The sequence below is a fragment of the Neopsephotus bourkii genome, unplaced genomic scaffold (assembly GCF_033783945.1).
Source record: "Neopsephotus bourkii isolate Nb327-2 ecotype Australia unplaced genomic scaffold, CSIRO-AGI_Nbou_v1 NB_1827, whole genome shotgun sequence".
In the NCBI taxonomy this organism is placed as follows: Eukaryota; Metazoa; Chordata; class Aves; order Psittaciformes; family Psittacidae; genus Neopsephotus; species Neopsephotus bourkii.
This window is the reverse complement of record NW_026902300.1, coordinates 383,377-402,207: the sequence shown is the minus strand read 5'-3', so window position 1 is coordinate 402,207 and position 18,831 is coordinate 383,377. Positions and strand designations below refer to the sequence as shown.

Below are 18,831 nucleotides of genomic sequence, written 5' to 3'. Positions count from 1 at the left end.
CCACCATGTTTCTGTGATGCCTGTTACATCATACCCTCTGTAGACGTGCACACATCTCTAATTCCTCTTGTTTGTTACCCATGCTACGGGCATTTGTATAGAGGCATCTGAGCCGAGCTCCAAATGAAGCCGGCTCATTGGCTGGAGCACCTGGAGTATCTCTATATTGCTTCGAGCGTTTGTTAAAGGTGCTGGCAACTGACTGGGTGTGTTGGGATGGAATGATGGCCCCCTCCCCCAACACATCTAGTTTAAAGCATCCTTGACCAGTCTGGCAAGCCTCCCACCAAAACCACTAGCAGCTCCACCAGCCCCCACTAGACCTGGCCTACAAACTTGGGTCCCATGTTCAAGACACCCAAACCCCTGACTGTGACACCACCCTTTTAAGCATTTATTAACCTGGCTAATCCTCCTAGCTTTTTTTAGGTCCTCCCGTGTATCCTGGAGAATGAACAAAAAGACTATCTGAGCTCCAGAGCCCCTAACCACCTGTCCCAGGGCTCTGTAGTCCTTTTTTATGTTCCCCAGGCTACTACTATCTATATCCATAGCACCCACATGTATCACTAGAAGTGGGTTATAGTCTGTGGGGCTTACCAGAGCAGGCAGCCTCTCTGCCACATCCCTGATCTGTGCCCCTAGCAGGCAACACACCTCCCTTGAGACCGGGTCAGGCCAACAGACGAGTGCTTCTGTCCTTTTCAAAGTAGAATCCCCTACTACTATGACCCACCACTTTTTCCTGGCAGCACCAGTAGAGATCTTCTTTATTAGTGCATCAGGTGGCTGTTTCTGGCATGAGTATGTTTCCTCATGAGCCCCCTGCAAGGACAGCAAAGCGTTTCTGCATGGAGACAACAGATTTAGGAAGTCCCTTGCTATTAAATTGTCATTTTCTTCCTTTTTTTGTTGTTTTTTTTTTTTTTCACCAATTCTCAGCTTCGCGGGTTAACAGCCTCTTTCTTTCCTCCATGAGCTAGAGGGGAAGCTTGAGGACCCAGCACAGTTTGGGCCTGGCGCAAGCATTCCTGCTTCCTCTCAGCTACCCTGACATCTTGTAGCCTATTAACAGCATCCTGCAGCTCAGCCACCTGCTGCACGAGGACCTTGCCCATTGTGTACCTTTCCCTCACCAGATCAGTGCAGGCACTCTCTACACCCCAAAGTCTACACTGCAGCTTCCCCTCTCATCAGCTCTGTCTAGGTTCCTACGGTGGCCACTGCTGGGGCAGGCAGAGGGGATACATTACACCAGATTTGCCATAACCAAACACTTCCTTGAATTTCAGTCTGTAATAGCAGTGTTACCCATCCAGTTCAGAGGCACGGGAAAGCTTGATCACTTAAACACACTGGTTTGTAACTTGAACTTTTTATTCCCCTGCTTTAAAAAAACAGATAGAGGAATTCAGCCTTTAGGTTCTTCTTCTTCTTCATAACCCAGAAGCAGAGCAACTAGCCTTCCCTCAGTTTTTTCAGAAAATGTTGTTTTTCACTAATCCTTCCAGATGAGTTGAATTGTAAATTTTCTATCACTGAAGAATTTTAAGGACAACGTTGGAACAGATGTTGATCTTTTTTTTGGGGGGTGGGGGGGGAAGAGGGAGAAATCAAGAATTTGGTCCTCCTAGTTCTCCACTAGATATGGGCTGAAGTTTCCTGACTGATGCATAAAGATATTTTTATAGTAATTTTTCTATCTAGCACACACTAAGTCTGGCATACTATACAATGCAGTATCTTACCTAACCTAACCCAATGATTTATATTATGTTTATTGAGGTTAACTGCGCTTGAAGTAATAAAAAAATGAAATAAATGAGAAGGAGGGCAACACAAGGCTAGAAAGACTGTAAGCTAAATGGGGAAAACCTGCCATTTATCCCAAGGCATATTTGTTTTACAGCTGGCTAAGCACACTCTCTCAATAGCTAAAGAACAAGTCAAAAAAGCACATGTTTGAAATAAAATTTTAAAATTCCTTTTCTATATTCAAGTATTCATTAAATTAATACAAGACCATTTCTTAGCTGTTAGGCCACTGATGACTTTTAAAAACAAAATCAGCATAAATGACATCTGGGGGGGAGGGGGCGGGAGGAGGGGGGAAGGCTACTTAAAATATAGATATGCCAAGCTATGAAGCTTAAATTAGTGCAGACAATTTTATATTAAATCCAGGTATCCAGAAATATACACAAGAGAATCATCTCAGTTTTCATAAAAATTTAGAAGGTAGATGATGAAATTGCACTTAAATCTGAATTAATTCAGATAGCAAGTCATTCTCACTCCTTGCCACTCAACTGGGAAGAAAAAGTGAACCACATTCAAAAGAGTGAATTGCGTTTGTACATTCTATGCCACTTCCCAGCATTTGGTCACAGATTAAGGGCCATGCAGTTTCACTACCTGTCTTGACAATCAGAAACAGATGTCCTTATATCTGATACAGACAACTCTAACACAGGGTTTACAAATCCGGCATATTCGGAATTGCCATTATCATCCATTTCAGCACTAACAAAGTCATTCTCCCACTCTAATCCATTGGAATCGTCAGATGCTGAAGCTGGATTACTTCCTTTCTTCTTGTTATTGAATTTCAGTGCTGCCCGGAGTATATCTTCTTCTGTTTTGGAGCGTTCTCTCATTGGAATCATCCTGTTCATGCCTGTGATTTAAGAAGTGTTTATGAGAAAGACATCATTTTGGGGGAAGTACCTTTATGTTTGCCTTAGAGCATTAGAAGAAACAGCAAGAATCCTTTAGAAACCCAAACCCGGATAATTTCACTCCTAAGTGTCAGCATATTTTTTTCTGGTGGTAGCGTTCATATTAAATCCATAGTTTGCAGTCAGTTTTAGCCCAAATGAACACAGCCACTGATGTTGCTTTAGAGTTCTAATGAACCCAGATAACACAACAAAACAACTCACTGGCAGTGTTTCTCCTATTTAAACCACCTGCTGCCCTATATTATAGGTATGTAAGTATTAGAAGATCCTTTGTACCATGCCATTTCCAGAAAAGCTTAATGTCTGCAGAAACCTGTAATGCTGCTGTAACTGACAAACAGATAAAACATTACCACATGAAACATTTTATACAGCAACTAAACTCTAGAGGAATATTGGGTACATTTGTCTAGGAAAGCTCTTCAGTTTGTCTGAAAAAGTATATTCAATTTCACACAAAATAAGGCAAAAGATGGGTTGAAAACTGCACAAGCATATCAGAGATGCTATTTGTCAGTAATTATTGACTTTAGTTATGGTGTACCAAAACCAAAACCCAAACCCAAACCACTGGAAACAAAAAAGAGGAGGATTTATGATGATCCTCTTATTTGCTGTTCTCATACATTCCTAAGTAAACTCCCCTTTAAATGTGGAGTAACTAACTAATTAATTATAATTAAAAACTTCATATTGAAAGTGAAACACAGAACTCTTGCAGTTGGTAAGCCACAGGGAAAAAATATGAGGAAAATTTTTCCCTTCATCAGACACCAAATGACAGATTTTATGTTACGGTTTCATGGTTCTCTTAAAACATAGCTATTTTCAATTTAGTTATTCCTCTGGTACCAATGGCTCACTGAAGCTGTTGTCTATCTGAGGATACTCTGCCAAAAATACCAATACAACATCAGTATTACAAGTTCTTGTTTGGTATTGGTACATGACACCAGAGAATGAAAACAACTCCTGTCTCAGAAGTGTGTAATTCATGAAGGACATTGTTTCCCTGTTAAAAAGCTCCTAACCTGGCAACTTTTCTGTCAAGCAATGTCATCTTCTTGTTATTCTTGGTGGCTGGGTTTTTCAAGGATAATACTACTGAAAAGCACTGGTTCTTCTCTACTTTGCATTCAGCCCCTGTATGACTTTGTTTACGAACAGCAAAAATGAGACCATAAATTAATACCCCAGTTGACACTAAACCCCACACACCCCTCTACTTTTTAAGTTGTTCAGTCTCCACAGTAGATTTTAACAGCACACAAAGTAACTGAGCAAGCAGTCAGCCCCTTCAGGGAGATCGTTTTAATACACTTAAGTTGGTCCAGATCTACCAAGAATGTCCTAAAAATGACACAAAGCCCTTGCAACACTGGCTTGTACTTCTTTCAAATAACAACATTCCTTCCTTTGCAGCCATGAAAACCAGTTATGTTCTCAAGCAGTCTTCCTTACGTTATCTTACCCCTGTTCTACTCAAGATCAGAGGTTACTAGAGTGAAGAGATGCACTGCTGCCACAATGACCTATAAAAATTACCCCCTCTGTAAAGCACAAGCTACTAGGAATCAGAAATACAACTATACAGTCATGTTGTTCTCTGTTTTTAGGCAGGTTTTGGCACTTCTGACAAACTTACACATTGTAAGGTAAGGAACAAGCCGTTCCTACTACTACTGGCTCACAAGAGGGCAGCATTTCTTTATCATTACGGCTGATGTGAGTTTACAAGTCCATTCCACAAAATGCAGGAAAAGACATTGAAGGATCCAAAGAAATGGATTAATTTATTAGGAATTCTTCAAAATTCTAAATTTCCTATGTAAAAATAATCTACAGTTTAATCATTACACACTTGACAAGTTTCATCAGAATTAAGTTTTAAATCGCCTTCCCTCCCTTTCAAAAACAACATTTACAATCAACATAGTTTTAACACTATTAGCATTTTTAACTTGGAGGTTCAGAATGAAACTCAAGAGCAGAATAAATACCTTCTTCATCTTCCCACTCTAAATCTAATGAAGTGCTGTCATCATTTCCACTCACTGATTTCGTTTTGGTCATTAAGTCACAACTGCTCTCCGTGTTGGGTGTAAGCACTGTAGCATCAGATGAGAGTCCTAGATTAAAAAAAAACAACCAACCAACCAACCAACAAAAAAAAAACACATCACAAAAAAAACCCCAAAACCAACCAACCAACCAAAACCAAATAAATTTAATTCATATACATACTTGAATTTGAGGTTCAGTATGTAAAACAACTTTCATAGGAAGGAGGTTTTGTGCCTTGCAGCCTTTAAAGCTCAGGAACACTTGAAAAAGCACTTCATCCAGGACTTCAAAGTGTCTACAGTAACTTTTTAATAGTCAACATTACTAAGATATTGCAAGAGGACATTAAGCAAGACTAACTAGAACGATAGAGAAATTGAATAAGCTGTAAATTGGACTTGTGTAAAGACTTGCAAAAAAAAAAAAAAAAAACAAAAAAACCAAACCAGACCAACCAAACAAAAAATCCCCACAAAACAAAAAACCCAAACAAATCAACCTTTCCCTCCAAAAAAACCTCAAACTGTACACACAGTTTCCCAAAAATTAACATCAGTCCTACAACTGCTTAGTGACTATCATGTACTGTCATCAAGACATGGATCTAAGTGTATAAAGTCATTTTCCTCTAAATAGTTAGTAGAATTTTTAAATATATTCAGCCGAATCCTCTCACTTCATTAGGAAAAAAAAAACCCAATTAGTATGATGCTACTTATTTTGCTGAGAGATTATTAAAAAAGCTACACACACACATTGGCATCTTTAATACACAGCTGGGCTTTACAAGAGAAGTTCACCACATTGATGTTGCCTCCATGGAGCCAGTTGGAAAACTTCAGTAAAATAAAATCCATGCACAGGACTTGTTTGCTTACTTAACTTGCCTTTGGGAGCTGCAATGGCTGTAGTACAAGTTATAAATGCCAAGTTTTGAACACTTGAAGCACAAGGGATTAGAGGAAAAGGTTCTATCAATTTTTTTTTTTAATAGATACATGTATACATATTTTATATACATGTGGTATAAAAATAAGTTATTATATCTATCTAGGAAAAGAAACAGCATTCTGTGCTCCTCAATCACCTAAAGACTCTCATAAAAATAAAAGGAAGACTTACTACTACTGTGAAAAGCTTCATACTGGAATTTTGTATTTCTTAAGAAAGAATCGAGGTCTTCCTCTGCCACTGAGCTGCAAATACAATGCACATATTTTTTTTATAGCCTCTCAGGAGGCTATAAAATACATTAATCAACATGCCCTCCCTCCCAGTTCTATGCTACAAAGCACATACATATTTAACTAAATCTTTATGCTTTTCCCATTCCTACTCATCACATCCTCTCCCTTCTCAATTTTCAGTAGCATTTTCAGTTAAAAAAATAATTCACTTCTGTCACAAAATTACACTTCCTCTCAATCTTTGTCACTTTAGAGAATGCCTCCTTAATTTTCAGTTCCCTTTTTTAGCTAATGAATTCAAATCCTGCTACTTGTAGTCCTTCATTCATAAAATCTGCATAGTTCCTCCCACACCATAAAACCTTGGTTTTTACAGCTCATTTTCTAAACATACTTCCATAACCAATAATCCCTCCCACCCCCTTCTCTTCCATCCAAAAATAGTTGTTTGATTTCAGGGTCTTTTCTAAACTCAGATACCACTCAACAGTAAATTTATTCAGATTACCTTTGCTTTTCTCTCCCTTCCCTCCCCCTCCCCCAGCACAGAAGGTGGGAGTGAAGAGCATTAAATTGATAGTATTAATGATATAACAGGCAGACTAGATATACCATTCAATTCCCCATTTGATTAGTGTGTATTTTTATTGGACATTTCAAACAGGGCTCTGAATAATAAAGGTATTTTTATATTAGCCAAAAATGATACATATAAACACATTTTTACTGTAAACCACTCATTGACTCTGTGTGTGTGTGTGTATGTATAACTAGCTGGGAGTACGTTAAATTTTGTATGCATCAGTCTAATAAATACAGCGAAAACCAGAATGAATGCAAGCTACCCTCTATTTTGCAGGTTAATAGTAACTAATTTGAATTTGGCAACTACTTGGTGTGAAGAGAACTGCAAAGAATGAAACCAATTCTGACTTAGAAATGTGTAAGGTTTGAAAAATGTAATGAGTTTTTCTTTGTCTGGTCAGGGTAGATGAGGAACAGGAGTAAAAACAGTCACAGCTCTCTATTATCATGAATAAAACTTTACAACTTACCTCTGATATTCTCCATTATTAATAGCATGTGCTCTCTGGGTTATCCTTTGCTGTCTACGTTGCTATCAAAATGAGAAAACAGTTGAAAAAACTGAATGAAATCACTCAGAGTAATGTAGACAACACTCAGGTAACTGTTGCCTTATCTGAGATATTAGAGGGAACAGTGCCCTGGCCCTGGAGCAGTTTCAGTATGACCCGGGAAAAGACTGACTTTCAAGTGAAGAACAAATTTTAGGATACTGAAGGAGTATTGTTTTTATATCTCAGATTTAAAAGCAGATAGCTTGCTGAACAGAGCTCTCAGCATTTTACCTATTTCATGCACCATAAACCCCCCCCCCCCGAAATCTGCGTTAATTTGGCTAGCAACCTGCAAACACCACCTCATTTGTGACTGTATCTGTCCTCTAGCCTTCTCTTCTTAACCAATGGGAATTTTCAGTACCTGGGTTATGTTTGATTCCTTTTGCTCTGTGCCCACGAACAGTCAGCCTATCATTTTAAAAGAAACATTTCCTACAGATCCTTTTATCCCTGTACAAATCAATACCACAAGCTCCTCCAGTTACCTGTATCCTCACCAAGTGCTTCAACTATATTAATAAAAGCTTTGTTCCCTTGCTCAGCCAAAAGTATTACTACCTCTCCAATCTTAAGGTAGAAAGCTTTCATAGTATCTATAGGCAAAACCAGAACAAAAAATGCAAGACAGAAGCTATAAATGCATTTACTTCGCAGTTACAGGAGAAACAACAGATGTCATGGAAGTAGAGTTCTGCTTAAGTTTTAGGGTTTAAACATTTCAATTTGTCTTAAGTTTCTTTCCCCTACCTTGAGAAAAGTGGGAACATAAAAACTGAGCACACCAACTCTGTGATTCAAGGTAAATCTTTTATGAAGCAGTAATTGTTCACTGATTGTGTCAAAGACTAAGCTAAAAATAAGTAAGCTAGTTTTACAGCCAGGTCTGATGTATCTAACTATTATGCCTTCTGAAAAAAACTATTCTCAAATTTAATGGATCTTTCCCTGCAAAAGGAAAGCAGCAGTAAATAAACCAGAATGTTTAATGTTGACTTGAACTTCACTGGGTAAATTGTTTTGCAAGATAACTGCACTAGATTGAGTACTTTTCAATCCCAAATGCCAATGGCTTCATTTCTTGGAACACTTTTCCATCTTGGGTATTTAAATAAAGAGTATCAGAATAAGCAGATGGAAACCAGTAAGGCAATGGGAAGTGCAGAAGAAGTGGAAGTATCATGTAATGGTAATTAGAGGTGAGAAGACTTAAGTATGCAGGGAGAAAGGGACAGGAATTTGGCACCAACATAGTTACAAGCTGTAAATGTCGGTTACTGACATGCACAACACTTTCCTTTTAAGACTCATATATCCACATAATAACCAATTTCAATTATCCGTTCTGCCAGGTCACATATAAATATCTACCAATGTGAGGTCCAGGATACACACATGTTAGAATTCTCCACTGCTTCAAACCCTGACATTTAGTAGGGCAACACCAACAAGCCAAATTAGTTTTAAAGGACTACTACATTTCTAACGAAAAAGCCATTCTCTCATTTAAAAGGCTGCTGCCTACAAACAGCAAAGGCTTGAGTTACGAATTCAAAAGCAGTTTCTAGTTTATTTAGAAAGGTTAAATGTTTGATGCCAATCTCCACAAAAATGCTTCCTTGGAAATCTGTAGTAAAGGAAGTAAGTGGTACTAATTTTAGAAGAGGAGGAAATTAAAATCTCTGTAATGAATTTAATCTTAGGTCCTGACTAGAACAGATCAAAAGTGGATTTTTTTTAAACAAACAAACAAAACAATCAAAAAACAACACCCCCCCAATAACTGACAAAACAACAAAGCAAAAAAAACCCCCAAAACCGCACCAACACCCCCTCCCCCAAACAAAATGAAACAAAACCCCCACAAACAAACAAAACACACACAAAACAACAAAACACAAAACAACCAAAAAGAAAGGCAGATAAGGAAAAGGTCAGAAAGAATCAGCCCTCCCCTACCAAACAATAAGAGGCTGGAAAGAGAAATGTGAAATGAGACCTATACTTGCAACATAAATATCAGATGAAATCTCAGCCATCACTATCAGCCTGGGAACAACAATTTTCACTCTCTTTTGAATATTGACAATACATGAGGGTTACAGATCTCCCCAATACCTATTGTAGACCACAGCCTTTTGCAATTGGTCTAAACCTGAGTTTTCGAAAATTTACTTCTAACTCAACACATAACGTGTAGCAGTCTGTCTCCTACAACTGCAGCCAAATACACTCTACAAAGTGACAATGTTCTTTCTCATACACACTAGTGGCAATCTGAAATTCATGTCAGAACACATACTTTGACAGGTGAGTAATACAGCAAAAATATTAAATGCACCGATAATACCTAACTCTGAAATACAACATGAAAACTATCTGAACAGCATGCTTTCAAAGAAGCAGGAAAACATAATGCGGGCTTTCATTTTACTTGACCAAGCTCCAAAAGTGGGAACACCAGACATGTGAAAGTAGGCACAGACATAGTAAATAAAGACTATTTAAGTCATTACCAGACTTTGCCTAATACACGTACAAATCACAAAATGAGAGAAGTGAGGTTGGAAGAGGCCCCAAGAGGTAAGCTCCAAGCAGGGCCAGCAGTAAATTCACAGATGCCTTGAAAGCACTTATCTTCATGTTAGCACAAGCCACACAGAAAAGGAAAAATTAAGTGCACAAATATATAAAGTACATTTTACATGCCTAAATCATGTCACAATGTATGCTTAATTTCAGGGTGTTTAACTAGAAATCTATCAAAGATCACATTAAAGTTAGTAACTTCTATACAATGCAAGAAGTCTGTTAAGCTAATTATACATTAAAATCATGTATTTCACTCAAAATCTATACTCAGCCACATAAGCCATTTGAAACAATTGTAATAATTTTCAGCTGCACTTTCAAAGAGTGCATTTATTTCTCTACTGGAATATACGACCCAAAGCAATTTCCCTATTACATTTCTGAGATGTAAAGGGTACTAGGAAAGTCTGCATACACAGAAACAGAAAAAGAAGCTCTGGTATATATTGGGGTCTGTTTCCCCTCACCTCCAAAAGCTTTTTCTGCTTTGCTGCCCTGGCTGCTTCACGTTGCGCAGCATATAAAGCCTCCTCTTCTAGTCTTAACTTCTCCTCTTCTAAGGCTAACTGTATATGAACAAAATAGTAATGGTTAACAAAAGCAGAACCTATCTATCTTCCTGTCAATAAAGCCATAAGATCAATAAAACAAAAGAGCTACTAGAAAATAAAAATAAAGGAAAATAGACTGTAACTAAAAGGTTTTTCTTCATTACCTGAATCTAACAGCTTCCCCCCCCCCCAACCATCCCAAGAAATTCAGATAACTAAACATTACCCTACTGAATAAACATCACGACTAGCGACTGTTGGAAATGCACACTGCATTTCACTAGGAACTGTAGTGCAAGACTTAAATCTTTTCAGCTGCATATTTCATTGGTCCTTTACTAAGAAGTCATTCTTAATTCCTATATTGTATTCCACATTATATTCCATTCATTACTGCAACACTAAAACAAAATGACAAATTATGGGGTTTTTTTCCTTAAGAAATGCTCTGAAAAAAAACGAGCACAAGTTGAACCAAGTATACTCCCCATTCGTTCTTTCCTAAAAAAGTTCAAATTTAACAGATGACAGTTGTAGCACCAGTCTATACATTCAATTTTTCAGCCAAGAGGCTACTGAAAAGCAGCAATCTCTGATGCAAACTCAGTTGTGCATCTTGTAGACCACAAAATACCAACTGATGAACAAAACCCCACCTTTTCATTCATGTCAATGGACTCTCCTTGTGTTCGTGGTTGATTTTAGAGAAAATCTCCACACCATACCAGTTATTGCAACTGCTTACCTCTGCCTGAAGCTTCATATCAACAACTCTCTGCTTCTCAGCAATGAAGTCATAATGTCTGTCTTTCAAGTGAGAAATTTCTTCCTCAGCCAGAGGTCTAAATGCATGGGAGAAACAGAGAGACTCTATCAATTATTTATGCATGACAACCCCAAGTCACACTTAAACATACGCATACAAGTCCTTCTTTACTGGTCCTGTAATGCAAATTCAACAAATTGTGCTTCTGGCCTGCTCCTCATGAGAAGAGAGCTCCAAAATTCCAGTTTACTCAAGACAATGCTGTCTCTCCTTACTCTTAGAAAAGGATTTTTTGTATCTTTGTAAAAAGCATATTTTCAAAGCACTGTTCATTAACAGAACTAATGGAATAGGTTAACATCACTGCAGTGTAAATGTCACTTTTTTCTTGCTTGTTTTGGTTCCTCCAATTGGTCCCCTTTCATCTATACTCTATGTCTGCTTTTATGCATCTAAGAAACAAGACTGCAAAAGCATTACTATAAATTACAAGGATTGCTACATCACTTCTTTGGGATCACTGACAGCAAAAATTGGGAGCTCTTAAACACCACAAAACATCTGTAAGTTGCCAAATAAAGCATACCCTTCAGAGATTTCCTATAGTGCAGACCCCAAGTCTCTGCTGCTTATGTCAATATTAAGACACTCACAGAAAATTCGCTCGAGCTGTATCATTAACACCCATTTAACTTGTAAAACAGACTCTGGGAACAAGATTCTCTTTGCAATACACTGTTTTAACTGTCTCGTATGGCTTTTGCATGATGAATTATCATCTGAACTGGTTAAGCAGGGTTAAGCATTGAGGTTAGCTTGACATCCATCCTTTCCATGTATCTGACAACTAAAGACAGAAAAGGTTTGACAGGAACTGTTAAAAATTTAATAATCACAGCAGGAGAGCAGTGGGAAAGAGAGGCCCTGAAGCTCAAAGTCTTACCTGTGACTACTTCCTGGGCTTTCTCCCTGTTAGAAAAAGAGAAAAGTCTGAGTTTATGAAAATCACATCAATCAGTTTCAAGATAGGAAAAACTCTAGTATGAAATCAGTTTCTCCCATATATTGGTTTTATAGTTAGAGGGGAAGGTGGTTAGCAGGGAAGAGGAAGCAGACAAATCCTGTCCTTTAATTTGGAAAAAAAAATAAAATAAAAATCTTGCTGTGCCATCAGCTGAAATGGCTCAGTAAAACAGGTTCCTCCAACTGATAATAAATATTCCAATAATTTATAAATTGTTTATAAACTATCAGCCCTCGTGTTTTAAAATACAAAGCAGGGTGTTGCAAGTGAGGTGTATGCCCCACCTGTTATCAAGCTGTATTAGATTTATAAAGTTTAAAGGCCAACTTCTATTTTTCTGAAGTACAGTTTACTCATAACCACAAGAACTGCAAAGACACCCAAAACTTTCCTTAGCAAAGCAACCCTGGTCTGTTTCTGTTCTCAGACAGAGTATGTGCTGAGTCTTACACAGGAGTTACTCCAGAAGCAAACTATCAAGTCTTTCCCTCCACTCTCCATGTTTCCACATCCCCACCACCTTCTTTTATTTTTGCCTTCATAATGTTCATAATGCTCTCTTCCCAAAGGGGTTACTTCCCATACTGCCCCAAATAAGTTTTCTCTTTTCTTAGGTCTTAATTTCTCCCGAAGTGTTTAATACTTACTACTAGAGCAAGCAAAACTCAAGAGTTTAAAAACCCCTTGTGATTTAAGTTACAGCATCACATAAAGTGGAAGGAAAATACAGCTCTTGGAACCACTTCTGAGGGTTGTACTAGCAGGTTTCACAGGATCATCTAGGTACCTACCTCATCACTTTCCACCAGGTTCTCAAACTGCAGAGAGAAAACAGTAAACAATCTTTACTATTCAATGTGACAAGTCACTAAATACATAGTGCAAATACAATTATGTATTTAATCTGTCTTGTAAAAGCACTACTCCAGTGATACTCCAGGGACTGTAACAGCATTTATGGAAGTCCCTACTTTATCTGAAGTATTACTTGCAGAGTAGGACCTATCTTCTTACCAATGTTCCTTTTCTTAAAGCTTACATTTGCTTAAAAGGAGAAAAGTCAAAATTAAAACACACTCAAGTTTTTACAACTTACCTGAGGGTCCTGATAAAAATGAAATCTCATTAGCTTGTAAGACTGCCAGTAACTCTGTGTAGCCGAAGCATGATAATACAAGCAGGAGAAGGCATGGTACATGTCCTGGATTCAGCAGTAGCAGTCATTTTTCTCCTTCTTAGTAGCTGGTGCAGCGCTGTGTTTTGACTTTTGGCCTGGGTACGGTGCTGATAGCACTCATGTTTTTAGTTACTGCTCAAATGTTTGGTCTGGCCAAGGACTTTCTGAGCCGCACACTCTGCCAGGGAGGAGGGGAAGCCGGGAGGAAGCCGAGACAGGACACCTGACCCAAACTAGCCAAAGAGGTATTCCATACCATAGCACGTCATGCCCAGGATGTAACAGAGTTGCCCGGAAGGGGGTAGCACTGCGGGGTTGGACTAGGTATCAGTCGGTGCTTGGTCGGGCTGGGGGGGGGCAAGTTATCGGTCAGCTGGTGGTGAGGTGTTGTATTTTCTTCCCTTGTTATTTGCCTTATTATTATTGGTGGTAGCAGTAGTGATTTGTGTTATACCTTAGTTGCTTAAATTACTAAGCTCTCATCTAAACCCATGGGAGTTGCATTCTTTTGATTCTCCTTCCCATCCCTCCAGGATTAGTTACTAAGTTACTAAACTGTTACTAAACTGTTCTTAGTTACTAAACTGTTCTTAATTTAAACCCATGGGAGTTGGATTCTTTTGATTCTCCTTCCCATATCTCCAGGAGCAGGGGGAGGGCAAAAAGGGGGGCAGAGTGAGAGAGCGACTGTGTGATTTATGGCTGACTTTGTTTAAACCACGACAGTACGGCTCCCACTCAGTTTAATAATGTAGAAAATATAAGAAGTGTAGCACACACAACCTCTATCTCACATATCAACTGTGCTGCTTATTCAAAAGTGTTTCAAGATGTATTTAATTTACAGAAAACAATTACTTTCAACACAGAACTCTAAAAACAGCTAACTTGAACTATCACATGAAAACAAACAGAAATTCACTGTACTATTTTCAGTACAGTAATATTACACATAGTCAATACACCAAACACAGAAGTCAATGCCTACAGCAAGACTTCTTGTTTGATCTGTACATTAACTAATAGCTGTAAACAGACTATGAATAACAGTTTGGGAAGATGACAGAACTTTCTTTTTCCTATCATATTTCTGCCACAGAAACCCTCTCTCACTCCGGGGAACTGGCCACTAAAACAAATTTTGTTCTTAGTAACAGGGGTAATCTGAACAGTCCAGGAATTTTAGACTGTAAGGAACACTCAGAAAGTAAACCAGGTTATTCTGAGAGTCTCAAACAAGTTAACCTCTCACTACCCTTGGCAAAAAAAGGGGTGCTATTCAGTGGCCAAGAAAGGATCTTTGTGGTGAGCAAACTGGATTTTTCTAGGATCAGATTGATGATCCTGGAGTGAAGAACTAGATATCCTACATTTACACAAGAACAGAAAAATCCCTCTCAACACAGCAATGGAATAAGCAGACTTTAGAATCCTCCAGTGCTGAGTAAGATATCGTAACGGATACTTCTCTTCTTTCAAATAATGATCACAGTGAGATAAGTTATTAATGTTCTGAGGTGCTGTAACAACCACTATCTTGCCACCCAGCAGTTCGGTCTGTAATAACCCAGAATATTTCAGAGTACACAGAATGCAAAAAGACACTGCTAGAATTCAGCTCTTCCTAATGGCTTTTTTTGCGACCACTAGAAATGTAAGCACTCACCTCTATAGTGAAGTGTTCTCCTGTTGAACAGGTTCTAAAATACTTCGATCTGGAAAGAGAAGTCTACAGTTACACTATAGAATAGTTCTCAATTCACAGCAGAAAGAAAATGAGCCTGATAATTTTAAATAACAGTTGAAATATGTTAAATGTAAAATAAGCATAAAATCTTCATGAATTAGACACATTTACTTGTTAGCTTGGGTTCTGCATCACTACCACAGCAGAAAGAGGACAAAGCACGGAAACATCTGTGGAACTGGAGAGAAGATGAATGCCTTCAAGTGAAGAGAAACCCCTCATCAGGATGCTGAGCCTGACATTTATAGACACTTGGCATGCTCTGCACTACGTTTAATGCATTTTGCCCCTCACAAAACATTATTCCAGGCAATTTCTGAAAACACCACTGCTCACTGTGGCACTAGCACAGCATCTCGTACAACATGAATGTCAAACAATATTTTTTATTTTCACAGCTTGGCACAGCTAGGAGGTTGAACCTCAGAGAAAAGTGTTGACGAAGAGGTCAAGACAGTGCTTTTCAACTACATAAAATTATTCAGTCTGTAGTTTTCTACAGGGAGTCAAGTCGTCTTGGTTCTTTATCTTAACTCCATCCTCTATGAAAAACAATACAGCATTAAGTTACCCAAATACATGTTTGCCTAGCGAAAGAGTTTTGGCTATTACCCAAAATAACACTCAAACGTAAACCAGTGCTTCAGTACAACATCCATCTCACATTTAAAAAACGGAGATTCCAGTTGCAGGCACTGAGTGATATCAGGAATAAACTCAGGCATTTCTATACTTGAAGACTGTTCCATACTTCAACCAGTACCTGCTTCTACTATACTAAAAGCGACACCCAGCCAAAGCCTGAATTATTTTAGTCCCATCACATTTCCATCCTTAGCGCATTTTTCTTTGTAAGTCAGTTAGGGTACATCTTCCCTGGCAACTTGTTGCACAACCCACTTCTTCCTCATTGCATACGCTTTCTTTCCATCTGCGCAGCAGCAGATCTCACAGTGCACAGCTCTGCTGAGTAAACTCAGTTGAAATAAAATAGTCACCAGTCAAAATGCATACAGCTTTTGGTATTCTCCTTTAAGCTCTCCTGTTTCATCATCTTCTAAAACAGACTCGAGAAGCATTTAGGCTTGATGGGAGCTAAAGAAAACCATTTAGCTAATAGGCCATCAGACCAACAGAGACTGTCAGATCAGTCTTCAAAGAGCTAGAGCTATTAGTAAGACTAGCTTTGCAGCACTCCATACACAGTTGCTTTATTCTCCTTTTACACAAAATCGTGTTACTTTAAGAAAAGAAGAACCAGCTTCTACAGATTATGTGGGGAAAAAAGTCACTAAAAATGAACCTTTACTCTATGAAAACTAGGGCATGAGATAAACTTACTTTTTCCACACTAGTGACAAAAAGAATTGTTTCAGTTTTGCTACATAACTTCTCCCAAACTAACCAAGTAAGAACCTAAATAAATAATCCAGAGATATATAACCAAATTAAAAAACAAAAGAAGCAAACAAGAACAACAAAAAACCCCACAGACAAATTGTAGTTACTTTTCTCCCTCTTCTTTTTTCCTCCCGTTTCTTTTAAACACTCCTCCAGGAGTAAAGAGGAATACTTATGGTTGAATATAGTGACAAATTAGCCATCACCTATTTCCTAATTACAGCTGCAGCTTGTAGTACTTCAAGCAAAACTAATTCAACTGAAGCATAAGGAAACTTCCTAAAACAAATTACCAGCTGGAAGTTAGTACGTTACAGGAAGTTTAACTTACACTACACTAAAAAAAAGAAGGTTTTGGTGTTTCATATCTCTCTGCACATGCTCTCCATGAACCCCAAAATCACTACAGCAATTCATACCCAAGTCTCCAAGATTCTAAACACAATTCCAAGCAAAGGCAATTTATAACCTTACAGGATACTGAAATGCTTCTTAAACTCTACACTTCATTCCATTCATGGTTTGTTTCATACACTTAAATCTTGGAGCATCTAAAAATAATGAAGCACTAGTTCTGGGGGGGAACCTGAGTGATCACCATTAACTCAATAAGGTACCAAATTATGTGATGCTGTTTGGCAAGTAGCCAAATATGCAAAATTTGGCAGCAATCTAACAAACAGAAAATTCACAAGACATATTTATGATTCTGTTGTTACTACAATTCCCTGCACCTCCCAACACACAGCAGGAGGAAAATACTTAATAGCAAATGATGCAAAGTACTGCAAAAGTATAAGAAAAAAATACAAGGGGAAAACTAACAAAAAATACAGGTGATAGTCACTTTAGAGCAAACAGAAGGTTAAAAGACAACCATCTATGTTGAATTTGCTGTTACATCCAGAAATCTTGTGCCTTTTTGGTCTCTGTCTCCTATCCAGTGATCGTCAGTCACTTAATAATAGGTCAGTTAAAAGTTATTGGGGGTGAAATAAAGGATCAGAGACCCCACAACCAATATTTTCACTCAAATCAAAGCAATAATTTAAAGGGCAAGTACATGTTTCCAGAGACTTACAGTCACTACCCCTGACTGCAGAAAAAAGGGCATAAATCCATGGGTTGAAGCTCAGGAAAAAACACCTGCAAAACAAGAACCTCTCGAAAATTACCTGTTTTTCTCAGCACAAGAAAGAGACAGGTAAGTGCTGCCTGTTTCATTTCAGCTGCTCACATATCCTCTGCTATAGAGCTCTGCCAGCACAGGCAGGTATCCACACGCATACTTGTCCTGGTCTTCCACCCTTTACTCTGACAAGCTCTCCTAAAAGGACAAGCAGAAGATGGAATTTGCCTGCTGCAGGTGGTGTGGAAGCAGAGGTCGTGAGTTTGTGATGGGTAAAATGCTCTGTCTATCTAGAGCTATTATGTTATTATCAAAAGCAAGGGATCTATAACTACTGAATACAGATTATTATATGGAAGAAAGCCAAGTTCTTGTTCAGGTAACGTGCCCTTCCCGTTGTACACTGCTCTTCCACGAACTGGTTACACAGAAGAAAACGTGGACCCCACATTTCCAAGATAAAAGCCAGTTTGTTGGAATCAGGCTGCTCCTGAGCTTCAGTACCGCTCAGCCCCTCACTCACAGGGAACAGAGCATCATACTCCAGGAAACGCAGGGGGTTTCTACCTTCCCACAACCACAGCAGCATGCATGGATTTCAGCAACCGACCCGTACAACCTCTTTACGCTGCTTCCGGGAAAAACCCACCCGGCAAGAGGAACAGGGGCAGGGCTCTCTCCGCAGGCAGCTGCTAAACACCCGCCCGGAGCCGAGCCGCCTTCCTCTGCCATTCCACCCGTCCGGGATACCACAGCGACGGTTCCACCCCTCTCCCATCCGGGTCGGCCCCGACACCGGCCGCTTCGAAGGCGGGGCCAAACGGCCTCAATACCTCCCCGGCCCGGGGAGGGCAGGGGGTGGGGCTGCTGGGATGGTGCTTACCCTCCGCTGCGCTGGAGCCGGCCGGCGTCCCTCCGGAAGAACAGCCCGCAGCACCACTGCGCCCAGCAGTTCCCCATCGCATCCTGAGCTCCCCACCGGTTCCTCCTACTCCCCTCAGGCGCACTTAGTTCAGACCCACCATCATACACACAAGGCCGAGTGGCGGGCGGAAACTCCCCCAGCGCAGCGGCGAACACCGCATGCCCGAGTGCTGGCCCCGCCCAGCCCTGCTCCGCTCTGCTCTGCTCCGCCTTACCCTGAGAGGAACAGCCCGGTCCGCCTCACCCAGAGCGGAAAGTAAGTGGCACATCACCTCCCCCGGACCAGGCGTTAAAAGGCTCATTTTCTTAAGAAACGCCGCTGAAGGTATTTATTTATCTTCCAGGAATTCACGTAACAAGAGAGGGAGGAAGGATTGAATTGTCTTGGC

General features: G+C 39.4%; 1 protein-coding gene across 2 annotated transcripts; it reads right to left on the bottom strand.

The window, feature by feature from the left end:
• Nucleotides 1-1,592: 1,592 nt before the first annotated feature.
• Nucleotides 1,593-18,571, bottom strand: AP1AR (adaptor related protein complex 1 associated regulatory protein). Of its 2 annotated transcripts, XM_061343835.1 has the most exons (10): nt 18,402-18,571; nt 14,908-14,956; nt 12,856-12,882; nt 11,984-12,009; nt 11,020-11,116; nt 10,191-10,289; nt 7,048-7,109; nt 5,928-6,001; nt 4,742-4,870; nt 1,593-2,677 (listed from the first exon to the last, which is right to left on the bottom strand). In XM_061343835.1, the coding sequence occupies exons 1-10, from the start codon at nt 18,476-18,478 to the stop codon at nt 2,412-2,414; spliced, it is 906 nt and encodes a 301-aa protein (XP_061199819.1). In that variant the 5' UTR covers nt 18,479-18,571; the 3' UTR covers nt 1,593-2,411. The 2 variants fall into 2 exon arrangements, with proteins under 2 accessions (XP_061199819.1, XP_061199820.1); XM_061343836.1 differs by lacking the exon at nt 10,191-10,289.
• Nucleotides 18,572-18,831: the final 260 nt, after the last annotated feature.

Excerpts from the sequence above, each read along its gene's own strand:
- AP1AR (XM_061343835.1), bottom strand. The coding sequence starts at position 18,478 with ATGGGGAACTGCTGGGCGCAGTGGTGCTGCGGGCTGTTCTTCCGGAGG. Across the intron at positions 10,290-11,019 it reads ATATGAAGCTTCAGGCAGAG|TTAGCCTTAGAAGAGGAGAA; the intron begins GTAAGCAGTTGC and ends GTTCATATACAG. Across the intron at positions 7,110-10,190 it reads AGCAGAAAAAGCTTTTGGAG|CAACGTAGACAGCAAAGGAT; the intron begins GTGAGGGGAAAC and ends TCATTTTGATAG.